Consider the following 23,917-nt stretch of genomic DNA (forward strand, 5'->3'; position numbering starts at 1 on the left):
CAAAACACGGCTGTTAAGAGGACATACCTGTAAGATACTTTCCACTTACAGAACTCAGAGGAATCGAAGATGTAGGACTCTAAGCACGAGCCCGAGTCCAGGCAGTAACATGTCAGGCCAGAAATGCACAAGAATGAATTTCGCTACAGAGGCATGTGTTACAACTGTCAATCGAGTGCAGGAATGTCACTGCCGATTAAGGATCACTGTAGTTGCTATGTAATCTCCAATATACTCCATTTGATCTTTCCTGGAAGAAAAGGGACTATCTAACATGACTTGTTAAACTTGTATAACACAATTACTAAAATAGAAGTACATAGTACACATTTTAAAAAAATAATAATAAAATAAAATAAAATCAGTGATGCCTCTAAAGATGCAAAATTCAGGAGATTATGCTGAAAAGAACAAAACTCCATCCCTGAAAGTCACATTCAGGTTTATGATCACACCATCCCTACCCATCTCAAAATCAGCCTTCCGTTACCTGACCGCAATCTTCAATCACAACCGTAGATGTTGTCGACCCGCTATCTGAACCCACCTTCTCCATTGCCTTGACGACACTATAACCATCCACAACTTGCCCAAAGACGACATGCTTCCCATCCAGCCAAGCTGTCTTCTCAGTGCATATAAAGAACTGTGATCCATTTGTGTTTGGGCCTGAATTGGCCATTGATAGTATGCCAGGACCCGTGTGCTTCTTCTTGAAATTCTCATCCTCAAATTTCATCCCGTATATTGATTCACCTCCTGTTCCATTACCCCTAGTGAAATCCCCACCCTGACACATGAAGTTCGGGATTATGCGGTGGAAAATCGAGCCCTTGTAGTGTAGAGGCTTGCCCAACCTTCCAATCCCTTTCTCACCCGTGCAGAGGGCACGGAAGTTCTCAGCTGTTTTTGGGGTGACATCTGCAAATAGTTCCATTACAATTCGGCCAGCTTTTGCCTTTCCAATCAAAACGTCAAAGAAAACCTTCGGATTTGCCATTGTCAGTCTTCTGATAGAAAATCAACAGAAAGATTATGATCTGAAAAATTGAATTGAAGAAATAGAAACATCCAATGAAAGAGAACAATACTAGAATCAAACTTTCTTCAGAAAGGAATTACATGACCCTCCACCTGTGGCTGAATTTGCAGTGGGGTGCATGTTTTGGACATTCTGCCTTCCAAAGACAGGATCCACCATGGATGGAATGTGTTAAAAGCTCCTCAAATATCAAAGATCCATAATCCATCTTTGATCTTATTTCCATTGAAGGTGGACCATTGCATACCTTCTCCAGGCAAACTTACTGGCCACTGTCGATCAACAAGATTTGAAAGATTGTTCCACCAGGAGGATTAGGGGGAATGCCCCAACGACGGTGGACCCCATTAGATAAACGATTCAATTCACCGAATCATGAGCCCTACAAGTAGAAATGGCAAAAGCCATTTTGTTGTGATTTTTTTTTCTGAGGATCACTTCCTTTTAGGACACTTGATGGAAATCCATATACCAGAACCTTACTTCAGAAATGAAATAACAAATAAACAAGGGATCTTCACTAAAATGGCCCCAATGTATGGTTTTTCATGTGTTTAGCCCCCTTTTACTTAGCTTCTTTTAGCCTTCTTACAGGTTTTTGGAATTTGAAGCGATGAAAATGCTCTTGTTTCAAGCTGTGCGCCTGTACTTAGTTGAGCGAGGAAGAAGCTTCCTAGCATCAGTATGATGCATGAGGTGGCATCACATGGTGGTTGAGCCCATCGGAAGGCAGACCCAATCTGTTCATTTTGTGCACAGCCCACCATTTCTTTGGGAAGACACTAAATTTAGGCAGATACGAGGTCTTTGTGGTTCACTACAACTAACAACTGATAACAGTGGTCATTCACTGACAATTGCTTTTATGTGGTGTGGTTCACCTGATTTACAGATGTGGATCATTCTTCGGCCCACGACCTTTCATGAAATTCTGACTCTGATGGACACCCCATGGTAGGCGTCACAGAGGGTGTCCAAACACTGTCCATGGGGGCCCAACATGTGGTATGTGCCGAATCCACTCCGTCCATTTTTGTCAAAGTTTCATGGAAAGCTATACTCTGAAGAATGAGCCACATCCACCAACCAAGTGGACCATACAAGGAAAAAGCTGGAAGTGAACCAGCCACTGTTATCAGTTGTTGGGTTTTGTGGGCCACAGAGCTTTATCAGCGTGGGGTTGCATCTTTGTAGAGAAATGGTGGGCCAAGAAGAAAATGAACGGATTAGATCTACCTTTTAATGGGCTCAATCACCTCGTGGTGGCCACAACATGCCTCCAAATCAAAGCTACGAAGCTTCTCCCTCACTCAATGTCAGTACAGGTGATGGGCTCCTAGCAAGGGCATTTGTAAAAGGAGGCCAAACATGTGTAAACAGCATACCTTGGGGACATTTTGGTAAAAAAACCTAACAAACAACTAAGACACAAGGGTCGAAGACATAGCAGCACCCAGTTAGAAGGATCATGCAACTAAGTTGTAATCCTTACAACATCTAACCAACCATAGACTCATCCCACACTAAGTGATTGAGCTTTCGTGAAGCTGAATGAACTAAGTATACACTACGTGATTGAGCTTTCGTAAAGGTGAATGAAATATGATGAAAAAAGCACACCAATCTAACCATCCAATCTGTGGACTTTAGCTTGTTGATTAAGAGCAATCCAATTTAAACATGCAGAATTTCTATTTACATGTGATGGGTTGAGCATGTGACCAGTTTCAGACCTGTATGGACCAAACTAACAGAAAAAACCAGTCCAAGACAGGGTATAAGCAATGGACCTAAACCACTTTTAAAGGGGTGAGAAAGATTTTTCTTTTGGACCCAATGGACCAGTCCAAGACATGTTTGTGATCCAATCCATCCATCAGATGGGTCCAACCTTATAGATGATGTTGCCATTGGGTGGGCCCAAGATTAAAAATGCCCTGTTTTGACCCGTGTATGGCCCTGACTCGAGACCCTAATAGTAGCAGAGAGATAATAACATTGAGTAATACTAAAAAAAATATCCGCCTTTCCTTAAAAATCCTCAAAACAAAAATTCAGAGATGTATATGAGGATAGTAACAGAAGAGACGATTTCAGTTCTTGCACAGCTTTTGAGCTCAACAGGCTTAGAAATATGAAATAAACGCCTGAAAGCCTTCGATGTGTGCTTTTCTTTCCATTGCCTAACGGGAATCCCACATTTCAAGATCGGGTTTTGACAAATCACATTTCACCGAATGCAAGTCTTGGGATTCCCACCACCTTCGACAGGGTGATGGGTCAATCAGGACCGTCCATAATGTGGTCCTCATTATGGATGGACTATGTTCCTTAAAGGACACTGATAAGACGATCATAGCAAACAGATAGCTTGGATCACCCAATATATATGAATAGAGCCCGCAAGATGAACGGTCGCGATTTAGCAAGTCGCCCTGCCATGTGCACAAGGTCTTATATGGCCCACCTGAACAGGGTCCAAGCCTGATATCAGGGCATATCCCACCGTACAGATGCCATATCTAACGGTCCAATTCAACCGTACACTTGTGGCCATCAGCGGCCTGATTCTCCATACAATACACGGAATCAAAGAACAAGGAAGAAAAAATGAGAGCAGAGAAAGGAAACTTCGTACCTGTTGGGAGGTTTGGAGAAGGAGAACAAATAGGGTTTTAGAGAAGAGTATTTATAGGAGAAGGTGAATCTAGGGTTAGGGTTTTGGGGGACGCGGGTCGCCTGTGCCCCGGATACATCAAATTCCTGTGGTCAGAAACTATTTGGGCCCAAAGAGATGTCTGTGGGAAATCCACTCCGTCAATTAGTTTCTCGAACTCACAATAGGATATAACCCCAAACTTCAAGTAGATTCAAAACCCATGTGGGCCACACAACAGGAAACAGCGAAGATTGAACGCCTGCCATTGGAAACTTTTTAGGGACCGCAGAAGTTTTAAATCAGGATGATACTTATATTTACAGTTTATTCCACTTTTAATAATATAATGAACGGTTTAGATGGCATATAAGCATCCTGGTGGGCTCCAAAAAGTTTTCAACGGTTGACATTTCCATTCTCTTTTCCGTATCGTGTGGCCAATACGAGCTTTTGAATCGCCCTGAATTTTGGAATCCGGCTTTACTGGAGGTTGATAAACTAATGGACGGGGTGGATTTCTCACGAGCATCTATGCGGCCCCACATAGCTTCCGAATGCGGCGGGAACGGATTAAGTGAGACCCGGATCCACCGAGGTGGGTGGGACAGTTGACTGTGGGGTCTACTGTGATAAATCTGGCTACATCCACGCCGTCCATCCGTATTGAAAGCTCATTTTAGGGCATGATCCGAAAAATGAAGTAGATCCAAATACCAGATGGCCCGTAGTAGAGGGACAGTAGTTCTTGATCATTAAAAATTCCTTGTGCGCCACAAAAGCTTTGTAGCAAGATAATATTTGTGTGGTCTCTTCGTGCAGGCGTTTGTGACTTTATCAACAGGTAGAATGGCAAATAAACATTCCGCAGGAATCCATGAAGTTTTTAATGGTGGGATTCAATGACGATTGTTTCCTATGGTGTGGTCCACCCAAGATTTGAGTCAGCTTCGTTTTGGGATCATACTCTAAAATAATCCTTCGAAATGATTGGACGGTGTGGATTTAAGGGACATACATAAATGTCAGCCTCACTGTCAAGGGTCCCATCCACATGGGTGGATCGGGGGAGGACGAGGATCTCCTGGGAAAGAAAGTTCCTGCCCAACTATGCCGGTGGGCCCTGTGATGTTTTGTGAGAAATCCACCGCGTCCATCCGTCTTTAAAGATCATTTTAGGACATCCAACCAAAATGACATGTATCCAAAATGCAAATGGGTCACACGTGAGTGAAAATTGGGGAAAGAAATTCCTACCGTTGAAACCTTCTTCGGCTCCACCTTTTATATGCCATCCAATCATTCTACAAGGTCATTCCCACCTGGATGAAGTAAAAACATAGGCAATTTAAACTGTTGGTTTTGTAACGACTTGTCTTTTTAACGATGGAAATCAATCCCACCGTCGTCTTTCATATGGGCACCTGAGTTTTGGATTGGTCCCATTGTTTGCCTCATATCCTCTCTTGGTCAACCCAAGATGATGGATGGAGTGGATTTATACCATCCTCGACTCTCTATCCCTTCTTCTTCCACGGTAATGAGTATAAACCCCACCAATCTAAACAGCCCAATATCCACCCCACCCTTGCATTCCGTTTCTCTTCCTTTAAAATAATAATAATAATAATACAAACAAACAAATGAACAATCAAATAAAAAGAGATAGAGAGAGAATATCAGGAGATTTCTGAAGATCAAGAGAGAGAGAGATCGATATTGAATCCCGGCCATTTTTTAAAAGGGACGTAATCTTATACCAATTTGAAATTTTAGATTTTTATGCTTTTAAATTCGAATTTGTTATTATAGTTAATTAATTAAAATTCATATAATAGTTTAGTTAATCATTTGAATTTAAATAAATTATTTTGTTTGATTGGGGTGATTCCAGCTCATACCTGAAATTTTTTATATGCTTTCGTGTATTTAAATTTTTGTAGTGAAAATTTAATAATTAATTTAAACTAACAAATTCCTTAAAATTGTTGATTTTAAATTATTGTTGAAATTTCTTACGTGAATTTATGATTTCAAGTTACCAAGAATTATATACTCTTTTGAATACTATCAAACCTTAAATTTTGGATGTGTTAATTAATTGAAATTTATTTATATTTAGCTTCAAATTAATGCACAAATTTCTGGAGAAAATAAAATGGTTAATAAATTTTTTTATTAATTGGAATATGATAGTGAGTATATATGTACTATTGATACAAATTTTATTAAGTCGATTAAGCTATTTTAAATTAAGAATAATAAACTTTAATGATTTAATAAAATAGTATTAAATTTCATGAATTTTAAATATGATTGTATGTGTAAAATAAATGACTCGTAGTAATTATTAATTTTAGATAAAATGTTAGAATTTATTTAAATTCATTAAGACGAATTTATATTTAGAATTTAAATAAATAAATGTATAATAATAATAATAATAATAATGGAGAAAGAAAAATGTTGTGGGTGATTCTCCTCACTTTCTTATTATTATTATTATTATTATTATTATTATATATATATATATATATATATATATAAGGTACTATGCGCTCGACCTCACGATAAGCTCCCATGAGGTCGAGCTGTGTGGGCCCCACCGTGATGCGTGTCGACCATCAACACCGTGCATTTGATGGGTCCCCTCTAAATAATGGGATATCCCAAAAATCAGCCGTATACGGAACTCACGTGGGCCATACCATCTAAAATCATGTGAAGACATGCCAAAAACATATAAAAGCACTTGGTGGGGCCCACCTGAGTTTTGAATGCTGCTGAAACTTGGTCTGAACCCTCATCCAAGTGGGACACACATAATGGATGGGCTGAATTTGCAAACCACATCTCGGTGGGCCCAAAAAATGATTATAAATGTTTTAATGGTGCACGGCCCCTCCCCACTTCTGTATGTGGTGCGGCCCACAAAAGTCACGGATTGACTTGATTTTTGAGACCTAAACCCACGATGGAATGGTGTATCTGACTAATGGGGTAGATGTTCGAAATGCATCACGGTGGGGCCCACACATCTCGACCTCATGGGACGGTCTTGTGAGGTCGAGTGCTTAGTACCTTTTCCCTATATATATATATATATATATATATATATATATATATATATATATATATATATATATATATATATATATATAGAGTCATGCTCCCCTGCGCACCTACGCACGTGCGCACCTTTGCACACGTGCCATGGGTGTTTAATCTGAACAGTCCATGTGATGCGGAATCCCATGAAATCCCATCTGACAAATTTTCACCCCGATCTAAAATTCTGGTGGGCCATAGCAAAGAGAAATGCAAATCAAGGGAGTAAACTGTTTTAATTTTTCATGGCCCATCAAAGTGTCAGATCAAAGTAAAACTTGGGCCCGGGGGGTTTCACGAGGTTCTGCTTCACATGAACGGTTCAGATTTTGGATCCACCTCACGGATGATGGGTTCTCAAAAAAGTTCGTACGTAGTACCCAGCACTTGATATCCCATCCTAATTATATATATATATATATATATATATATATATATATATATATATATATATATATATATATATATTAACGACTTTAGATTATTATTGTCAAATTCATTTACACTCAGATATTCATTTTTTCGAATTTTACCATTAACTGAATTAAATTGTCTAGTTAACTTGTATAGTTAGATTATAATCTGGTTCTTATTTCTGAATTAGATGTTAAGTTAATTAAATTAAAATTTCAAAATTTAGACCTTAAATCTGAGTTAGAATATTTTATTTAAATCAGTTGGTTTAGAATAAATATTAATTGAATTTATTTCCAAATTTCAATTAAAAAATATAATTTTAATAAATTGTATTCTAATTTAGAAGTTTTAGAATTCCTCTTATCAAGATTAAATTAAATCACTATAAGTCTAAATTTTAAGTATTTTGGGATTAATATGACTTGTTTTAAATTATTATTTAAATTATTTAAATCAAAATTTCAACCCGATATTAAATTAAACTTTTAATTTGTACTAATTTAAAACTTTAATAAAAAAAATTCTAAACATAAGGTCTAGATAAATCTTTTCTATAAATTATAGAAATTTGAATCTAGAATGAAATAATCAGTTTATATCAGCACATAATTAAATAAAAAAATTCAATTTTTGAGATATAAACAGTATTTCAACATTCTTATGGGGTATCTAAGTGAAATTCCAGCACTGTTACAAAAAATAGCTTGATATTCAGTAAATTTTAGGGACTAAATTTTTATCAGCATTGAATTTATGCACCTTATATAGAACCTACATTATAACGTAGAAATTTAATTTATTAAAATATTTTATTACTAATTTTAAAATTGTTCATGTCATTCACGCTTCTCTATTGATTATTGATTTTTTTTTTTAACAAGTAGGGCGATCGTGTGCCTTGGGTGAAAGACTCTAAAGCTAGCAAATAGGGGTAATCATGTCCCTTGGATGACAGACCCTAAAGCCAGCAACAAGTAGGGAAATCGTGTCCCTTAAGTTAAAGTCCCTATAACTCGTTGGATCCTTCGGAGTTCCTTTGTGTATGACATATGAGTACAATCGTGTGCACAGACATACGTTAGAAGTACAACTAGAGCAATAGTCTGACCAGTTAACGTATAAATGAGTCCCTCACCACGAGCTATCGATGCGTGGACATTAATGCAACGTGATCATACACAGAGTACGATGTTATAATTAATAATGGATGTTTATTTAATTATTTATGTGGAATCATGAATAGTATGGCATACATATCATTTTTACATTCTTTTTACTCGATATTATCATAAGTTCTGTTGTTATGTTTATTTCAAATAAATTACTTAAAGGCATAAGAAATCTAGAACTTCAGATTTCTATATGAGACGATCCTACTGAGTCGTTGTACTCACATTAATTTAAACCATACAGGTATCGAGTTGAAATATTTTGAGTAGAAGGGTCTTTATTATTAATTGCATTGTTATTAGGCTTATTTTGATATTTCGAATGTTAATGTAATAAGTTAAGTTATTTAATTTAATTAGTTGCTTAAGTTGTATATGGTATGGTACAACGTTGTTTAATTAGGTTTGGAATTAATAGTTTTCTCCTTTATTTTGTATGTATATAGTCTTGTGGGATTAAGTATTTACTTGTGCATTAATGATAATACATAAATTTTAGCTCATGTGCTTGGAATTTGGGTATTGACTAGCCCTACTCAGGTACCTAAATTCTAGGGTGTCACATTTATGGCCATGAGAATGTTTCAATGGTCCGTACTAAATCCCTACTATTTCCTCTTGTGTGGCCAAGTTTTATATCCACCTCAATTTTGGTATAATGTCCTAAAATAATCTCGGAAAATGGATGAACGGGGTAGATTTCTTACAAAAATTGTAGTCGCCACACTCATCATCCTCGCGCAGGAATTTCCTAACTTTGGCTGGAAATCTGCATATGTCTTGGGAAGGCATTTGATACTCTGCCTGTGTGAAACCTGACCCGAGTTCGCATGTGTACATGTGTGTGTGTGAGTATGCATCTCGTGTATTTTGGTCCCACGGTCCTACCGGTCAAATTTCGGCGACCCGCGACCTTCGAATAGTGATTGCGGTCACCCTTGAGTTTGGTCACGTAGACCCGACTCGGATTGACCCAAGACCTATGCCATTGCGACCGCATTATCGCCGCAGTTCCAGTGCCGCGTCTCATGCATAAACCCGGCGTGTCTATCAAAAGTTATGGGCCGCGTATTATTTGGACCGTTGATTGCATTTTTGGTGGGACCCACCTAATTGCACATTTCCCCATGTGTACTATTCCCCATGTAAGCCACCTTTAGCCTAGCAATGATGGCTTCTTTTCTCAAGAAAACCATGATGAGATTAGCTTCTCTAGGCAATGATGAGTCATCCTATCCCATGAGCAATGATTATTTTCTCTTTTCAAAACTCATCTTTTTCTAAGAAAGTAATCATTTCAACTTTAGAAACTCTCTCATCTCCCTCTCTCTTTCTTCATTTCTCTCTTCTTCTCTTTGCAAATGCCCTCCAATGTCCTCCATTGCTGAACTTTTTCAGCCCTCTTTCCTCTTCTTTCCCCCTAAATCTAACCATCAAAGATCCATCATCACCATTGAACCTCCTTCCTTGAAGCTTAAGGAGCATGGTGGTTGAAGAATCTTGAAGATCCAATAGGTGGGTGAGCATGTAGGATAGATTGCATGGTTCTTATTTTCATAGATCTTTTGTTACATCATATGGAGAGTGTAGGACTCACCACATCAATGGTGAAGGTCCACCACTCCTTGGATAAGGTTTTTTTTTTAGCCATCACTTGCATGCATGTGATCTTGATGGGGCCATTCTCCATGGACCCCATCTTGGTGAGATTTCATTTTTTCTTCTCTTCTCCCCTTTTTGTGGTTTGGATGTAATGATTATGTGGCCCACCTGATATGCCATGCAACTAGAATTTTTAAATTTTTGGGACATCCAGGCCCAACTGTGCTGCCTAGTTTTGCTGCTTGATTTGGAAAACCTTTGGGCCTGATTTTATGGATTTTCTTGGGGAGGAGCTGGGCTTGGGAGTTGTGTGACACATCAGGGTGGACCCCACCTTGTGGAATCTATGATTTATTTCTCATTTATTAATTTTTTTGGGCTGATCTAGACAACAACATGTTGCTGTCCAGATTGCTGGAATTTTTTTTATGCTGTAATGTATGGGTTGTAGGCCTTGTTTGTGATCTCCTTTTTCCTGATTTCTTAGACTTCTCTTTGAGGTGTGGACCCCACCTAAAAGTATGTTAAACCTCACTTTCAAATGTCCCTATTTGATCACCCAAAAGGGTGGGCCAAGGAGGGTGGACGGTCCAGATTTTTCTGGACTGTCCAGCCACACTGTTTGCTGGAAAATCATAAATATCAGCCTGATTTGGAAATGGTGGGCCACCTTTGTGGACCCCACCTTACTGTATACTTGTATAGGAAGGTTGGCCTTGCATTTTTCCAAATTTACATAGACCTAGGCTCACTCAAATGGGGTGCTAAAGTCAGGGACAAAAGCATTACTGCAGCAGGAAAAATAAAAATCTGGACCTTGCTGTCCATAAATTGCATGAGTTAAATAACATATTTTTACTATCCCAAAAATCCTAAATTTTTGTAGGGAGGTGTCCCACCCATGGTAGGACCTATCCACACAATTTCAGGGCTAAGGAATCCTATTTGGGCATCCAAAAGGGTGGGCCAACATACTGGACTGCCAGAAATTTCTGCTGTGCAGTCCAGTAGTATAGTCCCATAAAAATAATATTAAAAAAATAATTTCTAAGAAGGTGGGCCATATTTCTGGATCCCACCTTGTTTTAGGCTTGCTGAGGGACCTTGGGTCCAAATTTCAGAAATTTTGGAGGCCCAGAACCCACCCATTGGATGGCCCAAATTCAAGACAGTTATATTCCAGCAATATTTCACCCTGGATAGATTGTATTCTTTAAATTAATTAAAATACTTCTGAGTATCCTAAAATCATGAAAATTTACAGGGAGGTGGTCCACCCATGGTGGGACTCATCTAAAAATTTTTGGGCCAATGGAGCCCCGTGCACACCGTGGCAAGTGCTGGACTGGCTCACCACGTTCAGGTGTCCCGATTCACCAGATTTTCTTGATGGTCTATTTTATTTAAATTAATTAAAATACTTCTGACCGTCCAAAAATTACAAAATTTTGAGGATTCGTGGTCCACCTATGGGAGGACCATCTTGTAAATTTTCATGGCCATCGGGCCCCTATACTGACCGTGGTGTGGCCTGCAAACTTGGGTCAGTTTTGGGCCAGATACTCAGGCCCGTAGGACTACCCACCACGGGACGCCCCTATCTTGGGCTGTTGTTGGGCCTGTATTCCAGCGGCATGGCCCACTTCTAATGTGTGTTGTGTATTCCCCTCTCATCCGGTGGGACCCACTGTGATATGTGTGGGTCACCATGGGCTAGTAACCCATCTGAATTACATAAATTTCTGGATTCCAGCAGGCCCAGGAAGTGGGTGGGTTGGAATTCCAGTAAGGGGCCTAAAATTGCTCCATAGTTGATTGTTTTGGAGCTGTTGTGGCCCACCAGATTTAAAGGAGTATTGCACACACTCCTTGCCTTATTTCCTTAGACATTTTTGGGCATAATTAGTTCCTCTTAAAGCCCACCTTTGTGGTGATGTTGGGGGTTAGCCTTAACCAGATTTTTGGTAGTTTATAGGCCCAATGGGCTGGAAACCTATTTCTTGAACCCAAGATCGTGTAGGGCCTGACCTTATTGTTTCACGGGCCCAGCGAGCCATCTACAGGCTGACTGTGTGTATTTATTAGCCGTGATGCCCTCATGAAATGCTTAATTATGGGCTGACTTGCAAGGCCCACATAAATATATAGTGTGGAGGGCCTTGCTAAGTCTTTGGGCTGATGTGGTAAGGCCCACACTGTTAGTATAGGCCTTACCTATGTGTATTCTTGGGTTTATGGGCTGCCCTCAAGCCCACCATAATGTATGAATTGGATGACTTTTGTTTTAGGCCATTTCTTTAGGGCCCATTATGTGATATAGTATATGCATATTTGTGTTAGCAAGTAGGCCTTGTGGACTCAGTTCTTTTGGATAGGCCCATTGATCTTGGGCCTATACTCTCCTATCTATTGTGATGGGCTTAGGGGCAATGATACACAAGAAGTCGGGCCCTTGGCTGCCCACTAAATTAACCCTGTACTTAGGCCAAAAGTGAGGCCCAATTCACTTGTGTTAAATGTGCAACTTGCCCATGTAAATGAATTACTGTGCTGCCCATGAAGCCCACCACAATATGTGGAATTATGACCTTTGTGGTTGGGCCCAAACCTTACTTAAGGGCCCACTATATGGCCTATGAGTTGGGCTTGGTGTATGGCCTACTAGTCCACACATTGCTTAGGCCTTAGATCTTTCATTATATGGGTAGTGGCGAGCTACCTCTTGGAAACCAGTTGAGGTTGGATGTCCTCCTGGGTGATCCTAAGGTAAGCTCATAGGTTTCTCTATGGGTGGTTAAAGGCCCACCATAGACCTTAGGCCATTTATTTAAGGCTCAATGTGCATGTATGTGGAACCTACCTTAATGCATGTTTGGTCCAGGCCGTCCAAGCCTTGGATCGCCCGATTGTGGAAGTACTCTCTGCCTTAGGTTACTGCTGGACTAACAATCCAGTAGCAGGCCCACTTGATCTTTTCATGATATATACACACTCTCCATCTGGTGGGGTCCTCTAGTGAGTATAGTTGGCCTTCATGAGATTATTTCCACATACTCAACTAATTTCTGGACCTTAGCAGACCTAGGAAGTCAAACGGGCCAAAAGTTTATCAAAGGGCCTTCGATGTACAATTTTATGGTTACAACTTTATTTGGTTGTGGGGCTCACCATATTGAAAACTTGTGTATGTGTTACATGCTTATGCTTTCTTATAATCCTTGGGCTTAATCAGTGCATTCTTTTGGGTCACTTTTAGTGATATCATGAGGACCCCATCTTAAGATCAGAATTTTGGGACATCCAATGAGCCCAGATTGGGCAGGGACATCCCAGCTTGGCCCAACCATACATTGGGCCGACTTCCACCATTTTGATGGACTTGTGGGCTGAGATAAAGATAGTATTGGGCCCTTGGTTAGATACTTAAATTGCTAGTTATTGGGCTGATGTAGTGGGGCCCATCTCATCCAAACTTGAACTTATTTTTTTGGGCCGTATATTGTGTATGCCGGCTGCCCACCAAGTCCAACTTAATGCATGGATTCTATGGCCATTGGGAATTGGGCCTTGGGCCTTAATTCCCCTCTTAGAGCCCATGTTGTTAAAAGTAGTATTATATCTTTTTATGACCTATTATGAGGAATATATGTATATGGTTACTTTTATTTTTATCTTAAATGTAGGCCTTGGGCCTTTTATCCATATAGTTCATGGTTGATATGCCTTTTTGGGGAATGGTGGTTAAATGTCCCCATTATGGACCCCTCTAGGTCCGGTTGTATTTAAGAGTGATTGGATACTTATCTTAGACAGTTGCTAGGCTCATTTCTATATTACTTAGACCCATAGTTGTATGCTTAGTCTCGTGGGCTACCCCAGGTAAATGGGCCCCCACTAGAGGTGGGATTCCTTATGGATATTGTCTAAGTACCTAGTCTTGGTTCCTTCTTGGATAGGAGGAATGTAATTTACTTTGTATATCACCGCATGATGCGCCTAGACCCATCTTCATGGCCCATGTGCATCATTGTATGCTTGGATGACACTGTGTGTGTGGTTATGATTGTGCCATTGGGCATTGCATGCTGTCTTCCCGAGGGACGTAATATTCCCTCTTGAGCATGTTGGATGCTTGGAATTGATGCATAGTTGATTGTGTGATTCATGCATCTGGCATTGCATAATATATGAGCATTATCACCCTTGCTTCATCAGGGTTGTAGCCTCCACAGATACATCGTGGATGGCCATGTTTGGACACCGGAAATGTTACTTGAGCATACCGGGTGCATAGGATGCCCATGGGTGAAATTCTCAAAACTTTCATGGTACCAAGGATATGCTCCAACGCTGTGACCGGGTGGAATATATGAGCGCACGAGGGCCTTATACCATTAAGCCGTGACTCCCACTGTCGTGTAGTTGGTTGGATAGGGGTGTGGCCTTACTCGCCTGATGTAAGAGGGCATTGCTAGGCTGAGTCTGACCAGCTCGTGAATGGGTCCGCTACCGTCAGGCCTTGCTGGTGATTGGTTATCCACAGGCAGGTAGTGAGGTCTCTTACACTCGTTTGACTGTGCGGGGTCTATAGAGCGGCAGTCATCCAGCAGTGTAATGGACCCCGGTGATTTCCTTATGATTGAAAATATACTTGACATACGGTTTGGTTATGAGCACTAGCATTACTTGCATTGCATTAGTATTGGTTATGTAAGCCCCTTCACGTATTGCCTTGGTATGTTGTCCAGTACTCATTGCATCATATTCATGATAAGCCTTGGTAAGGCTAGTGATATTCTCATTGAGCATGTCTTCTTCATGTATTTCCAATTTTTCTTCTGTGCATTATTATCACTCACTTACACCACCCTCTAAGCTTCTATAAGCTTATGCACGATTGATGCGTGTAGGAGATCCTAGGCAGGTATCGCAGTGGCAGAGTTTGGATTAGAGCTGAGCTTGAGGACCCAGTATTGCATCCTTCCTTCCTTTCTTCTATTATCTTATGTATGTCCTTTTGGACCTTATGTAAACTTGTAAAAGTTCAAATTCATAGTGGATTTTGTGATATGTGCCTTTTTTTATTTTTAAATTTACTTGTTATGATCTTGGGTATGCTCGTATTGGAAATGGTTATATTGTTATGGAAATCCTCTTTGTAGGATCCCAGGATCGGAACTTGCTTCAGGAGCCGAGATGGGGTACTACGGAGGCTGTCGCGGCCAGAACCGGCCATCGGGTTCCTTGTGAATCTAGTTACCGAGTCTGGGGCGTGACAGCCTGGGTATGACGCTTAACATGCACGCATTTAAAAATGGTATATTTTGGCACCTATTAAGAAAAATTAAACTGTTTTCATTTTTAAGTATGTATGTATGTATGTATATATATATATATATATATATATATATATATATATATAGAGAGAGAGAGAGAGAGAGAGAGAGAGCAGTGGGTCTCCTACAAACCGTACCGCATGAGACTTCGTGCGCACTAAGGCTGGCTTACTTAGACAGTAGGTTGAGGGTGGACCCCACTGTGATTCCTTTGTGACATCCATTTCAACCATTATCCGCCTTGTTAAAATTCATGCACGGTAATGAAAAATTTATACGTATATACTATTTATGTGACCACACCACATGAAAATGTAGTTATTGAACGCCCACTAGTAAAAGAATTTTAAGGGCTACAAAAGTTTTAGAATAAGCTGATATTTGTGTTTCCCTTCATCCAAGTCTGCATGACATAATCAACAAGTTAGATATCAAATAAACGTTATAGTGGACCCTAGGAAGTTTTTAATGGTCGACGTTTAATCACCATTGTTTTCTGTGGTGTGGTCCACCTTAAATTGGATCTAAGTCATTTTTTGAGCTCATGTCATAAAATGAGCTTCCAAAGTGGATAGACTTACATAAAACACATGGATCATTGTGCGGGCCATGAGCTAGCACAACCAATAACATGGTCCGTGTTGGCGAAATTGGATTGCGTACTGAGTTACAGTACACTCTTATTTTACTGAGTAAACTCATTTGGGACCACCTTGAACATATGTGGTCTATCCATGCCGTTCATCCATTTTTTCATCTAATTTAAGGGGTTAAGCCCAAAATTGAAGCATATCCAAAGATCAGGTGGATCATACCACAAGAAATGATGGGGATAATGATTTCCACTATTGAAACCTTTCTAGATCCCATGGTGATGTTTATTTTTCATCCAACCTGATAGTAAGATCTTAAAGACATGGATGAAGAAAACAATTATAAGCTTGATCCAAAACTTACGTGGCCCTTTACAATTTTTAATGGTAGACGTTCACATGCATAATAGAATCCACGTCCTGCTAGTCTTGCCATCCTATGCCAATAGGATGTGTTGGGGATGCCCACCTCGATGTGTATGTGAAATCCACTCCAGCCATGAGGTGGGTGATAAAAAATTATCAGTAGCGATCAAACATCAGCATGATCCGTAAGTTAAAATAGTATGGGAGGATGCTTACCATCCAAATTAATTCACTTGTTGTAGCCCACATAAATTATATTTGTGCCTAATTTTTTATAACCATGCATGAATATTCATGAGACAGGTAATGGTTGGAGTGCATCACCGTGGGGCCCTTTAAAAATTTAACGGTAAGTATTCCCTTCTCCCACTTTTTCCTTTATTGTGGCCCACCTAAATTATGAGTCTAACTGGGTTTTGAATTACGTGGCTAAATTTTCATCACAGACCATGTGGTCATAGTGGATTTCACAAAATTATTGTGTTGGGCCCACCCCTAGCCTAGGAGCTAGTAAGCTAGCCTCGATGTGCATGAAGTCTCTTACTGCTTATGTGAATGCCTTAGTGCGCACGAAATCTCGTGCAGTACTATTCGTAGGAGACCATTGCTATATATATATATATATATATATATATATATAAAAGAAATTGAACTCATCATACTTGATGAGCGTCCAAAATTTGAACGATGCATGTGAAGTAACACCTCAAGAAACCCCTAGGGCCCAATTTCTACTTAATCCAAAACTTGGTGGGCAATGAAAAAAGAAAATAGTTTCCTCCCTTGATTTACATCTCTTTGCTATGGCCCACCAGAGTTTTAGATCAGGGTAAAAATTGATTCCATGCGGTTTCATGGGATGCCGCATCACATGAACTGTTTGGATTAAACGCTCATGACACGTGTGCAAAGGTGTGCATGTGCGCAGGTGAGCATAGAGGCATGCTCGCCTATGCACGTGTGCACCTTTGCACACGTGTCATGGGCATCTAATCCGAACGGTCCATGTGATGCGGCATCCCATGAAACCCTAAGGTACCAATTTTCATCCTGATCTAAAACTCTGGTGGGTCATAGCAAAGAGAGATGCAAATCAAGGGAGAAAATCATTTTCTTTTTCATGGTCTACCAAAGTTTTGGATCAAAGTAAAAGTTGGGTCTTGGGGGTTTCACGAGGTGTCGCATCACGTGAACCGTTCAAATTATGCAAATCACATCATGTATGATGAATTCTCAAAAACTTTCATACGAGTTCTGTGTGAACTAGTGCACAGCTGAGCATTTGGATATATATATATATATATATATATATATATATATATATATAATGGAAATGGTACCATGAGGTCGACCTCATAAGAACTTCCCATCAAGTCTAGTTGTGTGGGCCCCACCATGATGTGTGTTGAACATCAAAACCATGCATTTGATGGGTTTCCTTTAGGTTATGGGATATCCCAAAAATCAGCTGTATATGGAACTTGGGTGGGCCATACCATCTAAAAACATGTGAAGACATGCCCAAAACATATAAAAGCACTTGGTGGGGCTCACTTGAGTTTTGGATGTGGCTGAAACTTGGTCTAACCCCTCATCCAAGTAGGACACACACAATGGATGGGCTGGATTTGTAAATCACGTCTTGGTGAGCCCAATAAATGATAATGAAAGTTTTAATGTCAGGGTAACCCCTATCAACTGTTGTATGTGGTGTGGCCCACCCAAGTCATGGATTGACTTGATTTTTAAGCTCGCATCCCACCATGGAATGTTGCATCTGACTGATGAGGTAGATGTTTGACACACATCACAGTGGGGCCCAAACAGCTCGACCTCACGGGGAGTTCCTATGAGGTCGACCTTATAGAACAGTATATATATACCCTGAATTTTTACTATTTTAAATTTTCAAAAATTTATAAATTTTTTTTACAACTAGCCACATCATCACTTACCAACCCTTGACGCTCGAGGTGAGCTTATATGCGGCTGGTATCAATAAAGAACCGTACAAATAAGATTGATCAATCGTAGAAAACCAATGAATCCAATCGATCACTCAAACATCGAGTTTAGCCCTATGATTTGTTTACATAGGGCCCAAAGCTAACCGACTAATAGCTAACTAATTAAGACAATAATAACTAAGTTAAATATCTACTCAAAGCTGAGTCAACTATGCCCCAAACCTTAATTGATAAACCAAATCAACTCAGTTACTCTTTTAGCCTAAAACCGACGATTTAGAGTGATCATGACCGAATCACCATTTCCGCTAATTTCAAATAGGTTATACTGTGAACTTATTTAATCCAGACCTTAACAACTACGCCCAAGAAATCTCCCTACCCAATTTATTATAGAAATGCCCCGATTACTCGAACAAGGTCTATACTGCTCGTTAGTGGGCCACTAGTTCCGAAATTTTAGAGTAATGTCTATCTCACTGGGATTGTGGACCATTGCGGATGATGGACTCAAAAGACGCCTTGAAACAGATGATTTGCGCCGTCCAGTCGGTACTCGTAAAATGCAACTCTCCCAAGTATTGGCCAAAAATTTGAATTTTAAAATAAATGGCCCCGTGACTTAGGATAATAAATTAGGACATTTCAGCCGTCGGTCCACACTGTAATGCAGGAGACTTTTTACACACCTTATCCCTCATCATGCAATTTATATAAGTGTGATTGAAGTGGGCCTCACCATGATGCATCCTTAAAATCTACTCAATTTATCAAGTTTCTCATAACAATTAAGCCACAAGGTACAAAATTCCGATAGATTTATGAGTTAGGTGCGTTATAAAAAAGGAAATAGTAGGAGAGGAAGATGCTTATCTTTGAATTTTTACATGCCCACTACGATGTTTATGTAAAATCCACTCCAACTATTGGTTGTCTTGTGGAAATTAATTCATGGAGACCAATCACTAGGCCCACATGTGTATGTCGGCCAAACCAAGTGAAACAGTTTGAATGGTGGGCATCCTGGCACCATTTCTACTCATGTGGCCCACCATAATTATTATGGATGTGTCTAATGTTGGATTCATGTGCCAAAATTATCATCATGACCCTTATGATCGGAGTAAATTTTACATACACATCGAGGTATGGCCACCTCTAGCTGATTATATATTGATTGGGATGTTGTCCTTACATGTTGAGACTCCCAATAGCCACCTACTTGTTGGTTAGTGCTCCTGGCCCAACAATGATGTATTTATTTAATCCAAGCCATCCATCCATTTTATAAGCTCATTGCATAGCATGAACGCATGAATGAGCCAAATTCAAATCTCAGGTGGACCATGCCACACGAAACAATGTAGGAACGCCCCACCATTAAAACTTTCTTTGGGGTCACAAAAGTTTTGGATCAAGATGATGATGTTGTTTTTGCTTAATCCCGGCCTGCATGACCTAACCAATAGGTAGGAGAGAAAATAAACATTACACCGGGCCTTAGGAAGTTTTTAATGGTGGGAGTTCAATCCATTATTTTCTTATGGTGTGGTCTACCTAAGATTTGGATCTAGCTCATTTTTTAGCTCATGCCATAAATTGAGTTGGAAAAATGGATGGGGGCATTGACCGAAGATATGCCGGTTCATTGAATTTAAACACTACTCTAACACTCATTTCTTGAATCATTGAATTTAAACACTACTCTGATACTCAGTCCCGTTAACTCGGGGGCGGGTGGGTGGGTGGGTGGGTTGTCTAGTGGCTGTGAAATTCTTTATAGCCTAATACGCCTTATGTTCCAATTCCACGGATAAGTGGCAGCCTTCCCATATACAAGCCTATAGGGTGACGTACTAATAAGAGTTTTATAGGCTGTATGATAAGCTCCACAACGTGTTAGTTAGTTGAAGTGATCAATCTTTATGATATGAATTCACTGTTTTCTTCAAAATTTGTTTGATCTTCATATCTGATATTTCAGCTTGGTCGCTCATCTATGGGTGATAATGGATGCTCACTTGATGTCAAATACTGCATTATTATTATTATTAATGTTTCAAATGACCTATTGTCAAAGTAAGATCCTTCATAATTAATAATGACTCAAGGCGTTCTGAATCTAGATAAAATACAAATTATTTAAAGAATTCCACTGCATGATCAGTGAATAATGGCCGGTCAAAAAGGACCATTAATGGATATGCTTTTTCAATCTTTTCTCCAAAATTTAGCAATGTACACCTACTTTTTGATGGAAAAAAACGAAGAAAATATCAGTGTCCACCCCACTGCCCATGTATCAAATAATTGAGTCCCAAAATCAAATCATTTAAGCAATTCTATTATCTGATTGGGGAAAATGGTTTGTTCCTAAGTTAGGACGCATATTGCATATAGGCACTGCCGTTAGCCACGTGCCACTGGATGGAGTTGATCATAATTTATGAGTTTTATTCATGTTGTTCATTCGTTTTGCCCCCTTATGTTAGGGCATGATCTCAAAACTGAAGCATATCCAGATATCAGCTGCCTGCATATCAAGCGTAATGCCCTAGTAGTGTATCAAATAATTGAGAATCCTCAAACAAGATTTTAAACAATTCAAGTGTCTGAATGGGGAAGATGATTTGTTGAAAAAGTACCATTGGATAGGCTTTTCCGATCCTTTTTCAACATTCCACCAGTGTCCACCTACTTTTCAGTGGGAAAAAAAATTATCACATTGCGCCACACCTAGCTTAGGGATCACAAGATAACTTAAATTAGGATGGGGAGTGCATATATACTGCCGACATAGCAGGTAACTGCTAAATACTGGACAGACTTGACCATAATGTATGTATTTTCTCCCTGATGTGAATTCATTTTGACTGTTTATCTTTTGGCACGAGCTCAAAACTGAAGCATATCCAAATCTCAGGTGCTTGCATATCAAGGGTCATGTCCTTCCAGAGTATTAAATAACTGAGAGTTCAAAAAGAGATTCTTTAAACAATTCTACTGTAGATTGACGGACTGGTTCGTTGAAAAATGACTATTGGAATACTTTTTTAATCTTTTTCGACGCTCCATCCATGTCCACCGGACGCGGATTTCCTGCGAAAGCCTTTCGCAGAAATTTCCTGAGCTGAAAACCTAGGTGGGGTCCACCATGATGTTTGTGATAAATCCACCCGGTCCATCCGTTTTTTGAGCTCATTTTAGTAGATGAAAACAAAAATAGGCCGGATCCAATACTCAAGTGGGCCGAAAACGTGAGGATTGAACGTACAGAGTTGAAATATTCATGGAGCCACGGAAAATTTGAATCTGGGTAATATTTGTATTCTCAGCTCATCCCAGTAGGAACGACGTAATGAACGGTATGGATGGTATTTAAACATCACAGTCGAACCTAGGGAGGTTTCAACTGTAGGAAATTCCCTATCACCTTTTCCTTCAGGGCGGCCCACTTGAGTCGTGGATACTGATCTATTTTTGCTTCAAGTCTAAAATGAGCTCACAAAACGGATAGACGGTGTAGATTTCTCAAAAAAATACTGTGGATCCCACCTAAGTTTTCAACGTAGGATCTTCCTGCGAGAGGTTTTCGCAGGAAATCCGCGTCCTGTCCACTGACTTATTTTTAAAAACGAAAAAGAAAACGTATCATAGTAGCCCCGCGTAGCTTTGGGACGCGGATTGCGAGCGAACCCGGCACGTCTCTAGCTCCGAACGGGGGGCAGGCCTACCGTGATGTATCTTTTTATCAAGGTCGTTCAACCCTTTTCTAAGATTATTTTAAGGCATAAAGTAAAAAATGACACAGATCCAACGCTCCCACACCAAATAGTAAGCTTGGTTGCATTAATTGAACTGAGCGTTAAATGCCAGTTGCATTAAATGCGTGAGTCATATGTAGTGTGTTCTATTTGAGCATTCTATCTGGCTCATTTTTGTATTAATGCCTTAAAATGATACGAGAAAAGGGATGAACGGCTTGGATAAACTGATACATCACGGTGGCCTCACCTACAGAACCTCCCGTTCGGGGCTAGAGGCGGGCGGGGGTAGGACGCAATCCGCGTCCATATCTTTGGGGCTCACAGGATATTCTAAGTTAAGATGCGGGTTGCATACTGATATTGTTGGTAACCATTCATTGCTGAACAGACCTGAGCATAATACCTGTGTTTTATCCACTCTGTTCATCCATTTAGCCCCCTCAGTTTAAAGCATAAGCCCAAAACTGATGGTATATCCAACTCTATAGTGAGCCACACCACAATGAACAATGGTGATTGAATACTTATCACCAGAAATTTCCACTTGTCCACAGGAGTTTTGGATCAGGCAGATATTTGTGTTTTCTTTCGACCAGGTGCACTGCACCTGACCTTATCAAAAGATTGGATGGCAAATAAACATTGCAATGCGCCTAGGAAGTTTTTAACGGTGGACATTTCGAGTATCAAAATTTCCAATGGTGTGGTACATCTGAGATTTGAATCTGCTTTATTTTTCAGGATAATGACTTAAAATAATGGACCAAAATGAATGAACGGCATGGATAAAACACAAAACATATGGTGGGCCCCATAGAGTACCGTTGAGTAATAACGTGGCGACTGGGAATGCCAGTAGTGCAATACGTGTCACGTGGGTTAAGGCAACTGGCATCTGCAGTGGAGTGTCGTCATTCCGCACCCGTGATATCAGTGATTAGTAGTGATGTGACATCAGCGAAGATATCAAAAATCTAAAATACCCTGTTAGACGTTAATCCTCGTAGTAGTGCACATGGTCGTCGTACATGTGGCATACATGCAAGCCCATCCAAACAATTAAAATGATGTTAGAAACCATGGATGATCTCTAAGGGCCTGTTTGGCAGGCGATTAGGAGGGATGGGATGGATTTTAAGGTAATGATAGTGGTGCCAATGGATTGGTTTAAGATGCATGGGATTGCTTATATCTCGGGATAAGTTCATTGGGTTTGTTTGGTCCGCCCAACATATCTCAGGATTTTACTTCCAATCCGTCCAGCTAAGGAATAGGATCATTTTAAGGTACTGATGGTGATGTCAGTGGACTGTTTTAAGATCCATGAGATTGCTTGTATCCCAGGACAAGTCCACCAGGTCTATTTGGCTCGTCATGCATATACCGGGATATTGCGAGCCTATCCCTCCTAGTACTGTAAGATCGGTCTAGCCAAACAGGCCCTAAGGGGTCGTCTAGCACCGTGGATGGAAGGAGATGGGAGGGTATATGAGGGGGTTTCAAATCCCCCATTGTTTGGCAGCATAAAGTAATATCCAAGGGATTTGCAATCCATGGTGAGAGCTTGAATTATACCTTAAATTATTTCAATAGTTGCAGTGTAACATGTGTTACTATATTATCATTCTATTAGACACATGACCAACTAATGATGATCAACACCATCTAAACATTGTCTAACACTATCCAAACATTGTCCAAACTTTGTCCAACACTGTTCAAACATTGTCCGTGTTTATTAACCATTAAAAATCATTGGTTAATCACTCAAACATGATCCCATGCTTGTCGCTGACTTAGATTTTCATCGTTTTCAGGTAAAGCATACATTTTAGCGGGCTTATCACAACCATTGTGTCAAAAATTATATATATCACTAATTAAATATATTAAA

At 39.9% G+C, this 23,917-nt stretch overlaps 1 protein-coding gene across 1 annotated transcript; it reads right to left on the minus strand.

The window, feature by feature from the left end:
- Positions 1 to 361: 361 nt before the first annotated feature.
- LOC131231209 (peptidyl-prolyl cis-trans isomerase CYP19-3) lies at positions 362 to 1,038 on the minus strand. Its single transcript, XM_058227327.1, has one exon. The coding sequence runs from the start codon at positions 998 to 1,000 to the stop codon at positions 476 to 478; it is 525 nt and encodes a 174-aa protein (XP_058083310.1). The 5' UTR covers positions 1,001 to 1,038; the 3' UTR covers positions 362 to 475.
- Between the last annotated feature and the right edge of the window lie 22,879 nt (positions 1,039 to 23,917).

Source organism: Magnolia sinica, chromosome 17 (assembly GCF_029962835.1).
Source record: "Magnolia sinica isolate HGM2019 chromosome 17, MsV1, whole genome shotgun sequence".
Lineage (NCBI taxonomy): Eukaryota > Viridiplantae > Streptophyta > Magnoliopsida > Magnoliales > Magnoliaceae > Magnolia > Magnolia sinica.

Bases quoted from the DNA above. Each gene is read 5' to 3' on its own strand.
- LOC131231209 (XM_058227327.1), bottom strand. From the start codon at position 1,000: ATGGCAAATCCGAAGGTTTTCTTTGACGTTTTGATTGGAAAGGCAAAA.